Source organism: Sciurus vulgaris (assembly GCF_902686455.1).
Source record: "Sciurus vulgaris genome assembly, chromosome: 7".
Classification (NCBI taxonomy): Eukaryota; Metazoa; Chordata; class Mammalia; order Rodentia; family Sciuridae; genus Sciurus; species Sciurus vulgaris.
In genome coordinates this window covers 152,831,101-152,840,909 of record NC_136467.1, presented here as the reverse complement: position 1 = coordinate 152,840,909, position 9,809 = coordinate 152,831,101, and the positions used below count along the sequence as shown (strand labels likewise).

The 9,809-nt window shown below is 44.4% G+C and overlaps 1 protein-coding gene across 1 annotated transcript; it reads left to right on the top strand.

Moving 5' to 3' along the window:
• Positions 1–1,395: 1,395 nt before the first annotated feature.
• PRL (prolactin) lies at positions 1,396–9,434 on the top strand (the record flags this gene model as incomplete). Its single annotated transcript, XM_079147406.1, has 5 exons — positions 1,396–1,435; positions 3,702–3,874; positions 5,253–5,360; positions 7,013–7,192; positions 9,243–9,434. The coding sequence occupies 5 exons, from the start codon at positions 1,396–1,398 to the stop codon at positions 9,432–9,434; spliced, it is 693 nt and encodes a 230-aa protein (XP_079003532.1).
• Between the last annotated feature and the right edge of the window lie 375 nt (positions 9,435–9,809).

Here is a 9,809-nt window from a genome sequence, read left to right as displayed (position 1 = left end):
CTTTGTGGGTCTCTCTAGGTCTGCATGAGGACCCTGGTTCAGCTGATGGTCAGAGCACACACAGGACTGTAAGGATCCTAGGAAAGGCAAACCCCAGAGGAAGAGACCGTTCCTAAATGGCCTCCCCCGTCAGCCTCCTTGAGAGACAGCACACCTGAAACTCAAGGTCACAGACCGCTTCAGATGCACAGACTCAAAAATTAAAGAAAGTCATCAACAATGTCCTTCCTATTCATTGAGACACTTCATTTAGGAAATCTCTAAAAGGTGAATGGAACTTTTGAGCCCAGAAAAGATGAATGTTGGTCACCTTGCCCCGGAGTGACTTGGGTTGAGAGAAGGTAGATTGATCCTAAGTTAATAACAGTTGATCCACCTCTATCCTTGAGGAAAGTGGAAAGAACGTTGGTTCATTACGTTGTGTGCCAGGATGTGTGTGAATGCCTGTGTGCAGCAGTGTGGGTTTGCCCTTAAACACTGCCATGTGCACCTCCCCAGAATACACTCCTGGGGGTCAGGAGAGATCGCGTTCATCTTAGACATGGATGCACATCAGAAAGCCTAAGAGATTTAGTAGCCTGTCTCCTTCAGGTCCATCCTAATTCCTAATGAAGCAACAGTCCTTCCCTTGGTCCTACAATTACTTCTATACCCTTCCTATTGAGTCTCTCCAAGCCATGTTCAATCTGCAAACTGGAGATAATAACATAACTTTCATATATGTTAAAATCAAAAGAAATGAGCCGATGAAAATACATATTCTAAAGCAAAGTATCACATAGATACATCATTTTTAAAAGGAGACAACAATGTATAAAAACAATAAAAAGTGAAGAAGTGTAATCAAATAGTATAATAGAAAGTATAATGGAAAGCTGAAAATCCTAACTTTTCAATCCTTATTCTATAACTCCTGGTATTTACTGAATAAATTTTGAAACTTTTAATTCACCTAGCTATTTTGAATGAGAAATTTTGTAATTGATGATACACAAAACTATTTCCTAAGTAAACTATAAGGCTATATATTCAAGAAATGCAGAGAGGGGCAGGTAAATTTTCAAGTAAATGATTTCTATTGCTTCACAGATCCTGTAACCCAAACTAGTCTCCTGATCTCACCTTTATCATTTCTCTCATTTCCTTTTGGTCTAATTAATCAAAATCCTTCATTTCTAGCCAGTTTGTCTTCCTGAATATGAATAAGAAATAGAAAACCATTTGATGTTTGAAATTATGGGGGTAATCTCAATGACGGAAATGGATGGCCCGGAAAAGGGAGGCGGGAGCCTGATTAAATATATTCATGAAGATGTCAAAGGTTTATAAAGCCCAGGCCTGTGGCAGAGAACGCTGTAGACGGCCACGTCTCCTCTGGAGAAGGGCATCCCTGCAATGGTCACCACCATGGACAGCAAGCGGTCACCACGGAGAGGTATGTGCAGCAGATCACTCGGTGGTTGGTTTTACCAAACAACCGGGGAAGGGGGTTCAGTGTGCAGTTTGGCTGAGAGCAAGCGGTTCAGGCTCGAATACTTTGAAGAACTATCTAATCATTGACCTAGAAAACAATTGCGCGGGACACAGTAGAACAGACCAGTGGTTCAGATATGGGGACATCGAATCCCCCTTCTCCTGGGGACATTTGGCAATGACAGAAGACCTTTTGTATGGTCTTCACTGAGGTGCCAGAGGCCAGGGGAGGTACGCCTGGTGTCTAGCAGGGTGGGAAGCATCCTGCAAGGCATGGGACAGCCCCCACCACAAGATCTCATCCAGCTCAAAGCCCAATATTGCTGAGGTCAGAAAAGAGACCGAAAGAGTCAATGCACCCAACTCACCCCGACTCCAGGAGGCAAAGCCTGCGCTGCACCATCTGCAGAGCTCTCTCCTGGACTGGCTGACTTGGACCCACCCTCCTGCCACTCCCCACTCTGAAGCTCTCACCTGCACGAGGACAGCAGATGGGCATCTTACTCAGCTTTGTCCACTGGTTCAAGCCAAATGGCTTTTCTAAAGGAAAATCAGGGCAGTACTAACTAATCATGTTTCTTTCTTGGTGACATTTGTAAGGAAAATAATTCAGAATAATCACAAAATGTGTTTATAAAATGAACAAAAACATAGATCTATTTGAACTTGGACTGCGACAATTCCTCAGATGATAAATGTGTAGATAGACACACTTAGAGTTAAAGAACATCTATCCAAGTGTCAATGTGCTAGAACTGCTATTCCAATTTCTCTATATGCAAAGCACATTGCACTCACCCATATAGATAAAATATCTATTTGACCACATTATGCAACTACAACATGCATAAAATAAAATTTTGGAAGCCTCATATGTTTGGGAAATTAAAAGTCTGTTTTATGAACCATCTCACAACATGACTTTAATTCTGCAGCTAAAAGGTTGTTTAGTGATATTCTATACCAACCAATGTTTGGGGTATGTTTAGTTGTTCTAGGGGCTTGTGTTTAGGTACTTTTTCATAGACGAATCTTTAACATTTGCTAGCTTTATCTCGGACATTTCCAACTGCACTGATCAAAGGTTCTGTGGAACTTAGTTTTCTGAGAAATACATCTCTATATCAAATTCTTTTGGAGTAGTGTCACTGCAGTTCGAGGTGACTTTAATTTGGTAGCTACATGCTGTTTCTTTCCCTTAGAGAGTGTAAATTATTGATATCTTAGAGGTCTGTATCTGTCCATCTGCTGGGACAGCAAATTGGTACGAAGCCACATCCAAACATGGTCAAAATGTTTTAAAGTAAGAGTTTTATGGAGCAGGGAAAGCTTCCCAGGGTCTCTGCTCTCACGTAGTCAAAGGCAAAGTGCTGTTCTTTATAAGGAGCAGCAGCACCTCTGCAAACACTGCCTCATGCTGCTGGGCTGGCTGCTGCTGCACAGGTGCCGTCGAGGAGCCCACAGGTGTGTACCGTGTGACAAGGTAAAGTGCAAAGACTGCACTGTATTGTCATCCTGTCTCCCCCACCTGCTAATAATGGGATTGGGGAGAATTACTTAACCTCTCTAAGCTGTTCTGTCTCATTGATAAAATGTGATGATAATTACAAAGGCCCAGACTATTCACAGGGTAATTGTAAGACTCAAATTTAGAAAAAGAAATGAATGAAGCTCTGATCCAGTGTGAAGCCAAGTTGCGGGATTGTTAGAGTAAGGAGGTGACCCCAGGCCTTAGTGTCCCCTCAGGATGGGACTCTCTTCAGACTCAGTCCTAGTGGTCAAGCAAATGCATGCTTGTTCTTACCAGGTGTGAAGACCAAACATGATCTGTGCTGGCTGGTCACATCCACAGCCCAAATGCAGAGTCAGACATTGGGCTAAAACATGACAAACTCCAGGGGAGTCTGACTGCAGAAAATTTGCAGAAATTCCAGAGACATTAAACTCCCTTCAGAGAACGACTTCAGCACCTGGGCTCAGAATCCATTTAAGCTTCTGGCAGCCATACAAAAATGCAGGAAGCCACGCCCGCTCCACCCGCACATCTGCAAAGATAACCTGCACGGAAGTGTGCACGGAAGACAGGGTGGACGCTCCCTGCCCCCGCCACAATGCCACCCGACCAGGCAGGGGAGGTCTGGGTGACAGGGCCTTCCCCCCGCAGGATCGCTTGTGGCAACCACAGCCCAGCACACGACTGAGAGTGGCTCCTGTTCTTATTTAAACAGGGTCACTCCTACTGCTGCTCGTGTCAAACCTCCTGTGCAAGAATGTGGCCTCCCTGCCCCTCTGCCCCAGCGGGGCTGTCAACTGCCAGGTGTCCCTCCGAGACCTGTTTGACCGCGCAGTCATCCTGTCTCACTACATCCATAACCTCTCCTCAGAAATGTTCAACGAATTCGTAAGTACCTCACCTCTTGCTTCTCCCCGAAAGCAGCCCTCCCGCCGGACCGCGCGGTTCTACAGCTCGGCCAGAAAACGTCGGGCACCAAGGTTCAAAGAGCACCGCCTAGGAGCTCGAGAAGCACCTTCCGAGGAAACATGGGACAGGAGGAAGGGACAGTCCCATGAAATCTCAAAGGGCCTCAAAGAGTGCAGTGACATTTTAAAACGTCATTTTGAGTTATTTTTTTGTTAGAGGTTTTTAGGAGGCAGAACACTTGACATGAAGCCCTTCGAGGTGAGTCTCAGGAAGAGAGCTGATTTCTTGTTCTCGCACACAGGTCGGTTTCCCTGGGCGTTCTTCCCACAGCACCCTGGAGAGACCCAGTGAACGAGAACCTCACAGCATCGAGCGCATTAAACCTAATTAAGAGAGACGATCCGTTTTGATGGAGGAGGCAAAAAGAGCTTTTTCAGAAACTGAAAAATGCTAGGACTGACTTAGAAATAGAAATAGGTTCTTTCTCCTTGACCAAGGCCCCTGGAGAGTGGAGCTCTCTTCTGGGTCAGTCCAGATGTGGACGACAGAGCTTCCATAGATCAAAGGGCCTCCTTGGAGAAGGTGGCTGGGGTCTGTGAAGTGCAGACAGCCCCACTGTTCTTCCCACCCACTAGGTTGTCTTTCATTCTCCATTTTTGATTGGTCATCTCTTCAACTCTTCCTCGTATTCCCTTTAAACTTTCACAACTTTTGTTAAATATTAGTTGTAAATAATAAATATTGGTCTCTGTATTTTTTTTTCTGGTTTTAATCTCAGCCCATGGCTTTAAATTTCTTAAACGTATATGACTTCTTTTTTTTTTTTTTCCCGGACAATCAACAAAACCTCTGAATTCATGATGAGCTTAGTAAGGCGAGGCTGCGTGGATTCAGACGCAACTGGAAAAGAAGTGCTAACTCCGTAATACTGATCTAAGGAGAGGAGATCAGTTTGGATTTACAGGAAGTAAGAGATTAAATGAACAAATTTAGATACATAAGCAACTTTGGCATTTGACTCAAATACCCAGGAAAGATGGTGGTAAAAGCATCTAATATGTGTTAGGTTTGCTATTTTTAGTGTTTGTTTTCCAAATTGTAACTTATAAGAAGGGCGAAAGGAAGGGCAACACAGCAAGAGCATCATAAAGGAGGCCAGGAAAGTTAGACGAAAGGCATGAGACTCCAGAGCGAATGGAAAGAGTGGGCGCACGAGCTAACGCTTCAGCTGCCATTTTTATGTAGCTAACATCTTTTTAAAAATCACACATCTATCAGATGTGTTAATATTCTGGTCACGGATTCATTTGTTCAATTCCCAAACCCCAACTAATTGGATCTCCCACGTCATTTCCAGGACAAGCGGTATGCCCAGGGCCGAGGGTTCATCACCAAGGCCATCAACAGCTGCCACACCTCCTCCCTCTCCACCCCAGAAGACAAGGAGCAAGCCCAGCAGATCCACGTGAGTCCTCAGCTGGCCTTGCACCAGAGCCACTGAGACTGGACACACATGATCATGATCATGGGCACAGACAGAAAGAGGAAGAGAGAGCAAAGAAAAACTGTCATGATGTAGTTGATAAACTATCTGCAAAATCAAATGCTACCTAAGGATCTAGTGGATCCAGGAGTTGTCCATGCAGATGACACTATTTTGATCATGTAGGATTATGTATGCTAGACTGTGGGGACTGGACTGGTCGTGCTTGGGCAAATGTCATTCATGTACATAAGAAAGAAATGCAAAGGCACTTCTATTTATTATCTGTTACTTGCAGCTCCTCCACTGGCCACTTTTGAAGTCAGTGGCCACTGAGCAATTGGACTTCCAAGACTCTCCTCTGCTTCTACTTTTGCTTCTCTAGAACCTACTTTATCATTCTTCACTGACTCCTCTGCCCTCCCCTGTGTCTTAACTGAAAGTCACCCCCCCAAGCAGGTCCTATAAATATGATCTCATGTGTCTCACAGATGCAACTCTGACCTCTGCTCTGATGACAACCCTGTCCACCTGTGGAGCCCCAGGCATTTATCCCAGCTCTATCTCAGCTCTATCGTTTGTTGTGAGAATCTCTCCATTCTGATTCCCGGCTAACCAGCCTTCACGTGCTTTAAGATTCGACATCACCTGCATCTGCCCCTCACCCACAGCACTGTCTCTTCTCCCTCCATGATTTTCTTAGTGACATGGGAATTCTGTTGTTTTGCTGTGCTCATGAATAACAATTATAACAACAGGAGAAAGAGAAGGCAGAGGAAGAGGAGGGAGAGAGAAGGCTGGCTGGGGCTGCCACAGCCAGACCTTCACAGAGCGCTCTGCGCCTCCTGTGTTCAGCTTCTCTCCTCCCCGCCCACACACCCATGGCTTCTTTCTTGTCATTGTCACACGTACTAGAGCAGCTGCAGACAACATAGCCAGTGTTATAAGTTCCACTCATGATCCTCCTATTCAGCATAAACCGGGGGATCGGAGCTCCATTGCGGCTTCCATGAGTGCTGTTTTACCACTGAGGGCTGCTCTGCCGAGGCATGGGGCAGGGAGCTGTGCAGACTAAGGGAGGCACGCGGGGCGCGCCATGTGGTTTTTTGGGGTCTCTTTGCTCCAATATTCTAAAATGAACCTAAAATCTGTGATTTTAGGTTAATAAACAAATCTAATTCATTAGTGTGAAGGGATCCTTGGGTGACAAAGATCTGAGTCACTTGTCATCGACACTGGTGGAACCTAGCTTCCCCAAGGCAGGTCCTATGGGTACCTACTGATTTCCAGCAAAACCCAGCTCCATGGAGAAGCAAAGAGATCAAATATGAAAGATCAGACGAGTAGATGGATGGATGTCAGGATTTCAGAGGGCAAAGAAAATTGTTGCCAATGAGGACTGTTCTTGGAAAAAGTTGTTATTCAAATAAATTAGTTTTTATTTTACTTTAGTGAAGTCTAGACCATTGACTTAAATTTCATTTTTCTATAAATTTTATCATCTACAAAAATATTTGGTATACACAGAAGAATAACCAAGATATTTTAGTTCAGTCTTTCTGAGCAGGAGTCCCACGAAGGTAGCCCCGCTGTACTGTGCTGCTTTTAACGGATCGTTCGATATGGCTCCACAGCACGAAGACCTCCTGAACCTGGTCCTCCGCGTGCTGCGCTCCTGGAACGACCCTTTGTACCACCTCGTGTCAGAAGTGCGTGGCATGCACGAGGCCCCGGAAGCCATCCTGTCAAAAGCCATCGAGATTGAGGAACAGAACAAGCGTCTGCTGGAAGGGATGGAGAAGATAGTGGGCCAGGTAGGCAGCCACCTGGGCTTCCCTGCTTTTCTCATAAATGAGAGGCACGACCTCTCTGGTGGGAAATGAGTTTTCAAATACCTCACTTGGCAAGAACAAAACTTAGGTGTTCCTCTTCTAGACCGCTATTAAACAGAGTAAGATCCTCATCATTGCTCAGGTCAGACTCCAGTGCAAATGGATCTGAGGACTCTCTCAGGGTATTTGGCAGGTGCAGAATCCCCTACCCCACCCACCACCAAAGGCTCACCCCTTCCTGGGACTGGGGGTTAAATATTTTCAAGGGAAAGAAAGCCAGAGAATAGAATCTGTGAGAGAAACTATCTTTCTCCTCATGCCAGAGGATTAGAGTAGGGAAAGAGAAAAGACAAAATCAAAATCAGAAGGACCAGCCTCTACCCCACCCCTGCCCAGAGAAGATAGAAGAGATGAGGCCATAGTGTCTGTGCGTCCCATGCACAGAGTACGACCAAACAAAGGAGTGTTTTGTTTTGTTTTTCTGGAATGTTCCTTATGTTATAGTTTAAAGAAAGTTATTTCACTCTAATTTTTGTGTGTGTGCTTATGGATCCTAAATCAAAACTCATATCATTGCATTTAATCTCCCTAAAAAACTTCACACTCAGATGGAATTAGTATTTTCAATATCTATCTCCATTCAGATAGGATCATTTCAACACTAGTGAGATAACAGCTAAGCCGCTCTCTGAAGTTCTCAGAAATAATGTATCATCTAAAGAAAAACATATGATTATAGAGATAATAACAGAAGCAATTTTATATTTCTCTTTTTGTGTACTAAGTACACGTTATCATGTGTCATTTTTGTCATTTTCATGGGAGAAGAATCCATCCAACACAAATACAAAAAGCATATTAACCCAGGAACAGGGGAAATAACCCCTTGATTTTCAAGTTATTTTCTTCATTACCGTGAGCCTACTTCCTGAGGTCGCTAATTTTTTCTATAATACTTCTTTTTCTGATCCCTTTTCCCTACCATTTATTTATTTATTCTTGTTCACATCATTGTACCTTGCACAGTAAAGTTTTTCTTAGGGCTCAAGCACCAAAAATTCAAGACAAAAAAGTGTAAGGTAACACATACACACACACACACACACACACACACATACACACACAAAGTTCTGATAGGAATCTGGATTTTTAAACATTCCCACAGTGTAGGAGCAAGCTCCGCAGACCAGGTCTACAATCATGGCACTTTTTTACTAGCTGGTCTCCAGACTAGCTGACATCCTGAAAGGTACCAGGATCTCTGGGCATTCCCAGAGTGCCAAGGAGCACAGCCTTCTCTCTTCTGCGGTTCAGCATGCTCTGTAATCATGGCCACGTCCCCGGCGGACCAGCCAGCACCATTAGGGACAGCTCTCAGCACCCTCCTGCTCCTGGCTGCTTCTCCCAGCACCTCCCAACCCAGGAACTGGAAAGACAGCTGCTGTTCCTCACAGAAGACTGGAAGTTAGCTTCTGGGGCCGAATGACAGACTTGTGACTGCAGATCTGTTTAGTCACGGTCATCAGGCCAGCTGCACCTTCGCACATGGAGTGCCTCCCACATGGCTTCTGGGGTTTTGGAACATGTACACAAGGAGAATAGACTCAGTTCAAAGCAAGAAAAGAAACACAGAACTATCAAAAGAAATCAGGTACAAAGGACACATGGGGCAGATTCAGGAAGCGTGAACGTTTTTCAAATGAGAGAACAGAAGCCAGCCGCTTCGTTGCCCAGTGCTCAGATCCTTGCCTACCTTCAAGGAGCACCTGTCTGGCTCTCCATCTGTCTGCTCCTGCAAGATTTCATCAGTGACCACTTGCATGTCAGAATACTTACACATTCTGCTTCGAGTTTATAGATGACTAAGAAACTTGTGATACCTTAGCTCAGATACATAAAACCCAAAGGCAAAATCATGCCTTTGGGTTTACATTCTTATGTCGTCCCTAAATCCTAATTTAATAATTAGAAGGACTAAGGATGAACAAACACTAGTAATGTAAAATAATAACTGCCTCTTTTTGGTGGTTAGGTTCATCCTGGAATCAAAGAAAACGAGGTCTACTCGGTCTGGTCAGGCCTCCCATCCCTGCAGATGGCTGACGAAGACTCTCGCCTCTTTGCCTTTTATAATCTACTGCACTGCCTGCGTCGCGACTCACACAAGATCGACAATTACCTCAAGCTCCTGAAGTGCAGAATGGTCTACGACAGCAACTGCTGACTCCACGTCCATTCCACCCACTTCTGAGATGGTTCTTCAGGATCCCTCCCTTGGCAAGCTCCTTTTAGTTGTAGAGCACTTTAATGCATGCTTGGGTGTATGGGTTTCTTCTCAAAAAATAAAATCTGAATCTTTAGAAATATCATGATCTAAAAAAGTCAATATGTCAGAGGTTTTTTTCTCTTCATCTAATAGAAAAATCAAAAGTAAAGCTATCACCACCATTGAGAAGCTTCTGTCAAAATTCATCACAAATAACAAAAGCTAGCCTTGCAAATAAAACAACTAGCAACTTACTTTAGAATCACAGCCAGTAAATGTGGGTCAAGTTATCAGAACCCTAGTTAGATTAGTATTAATCATTCTGGACCTGTG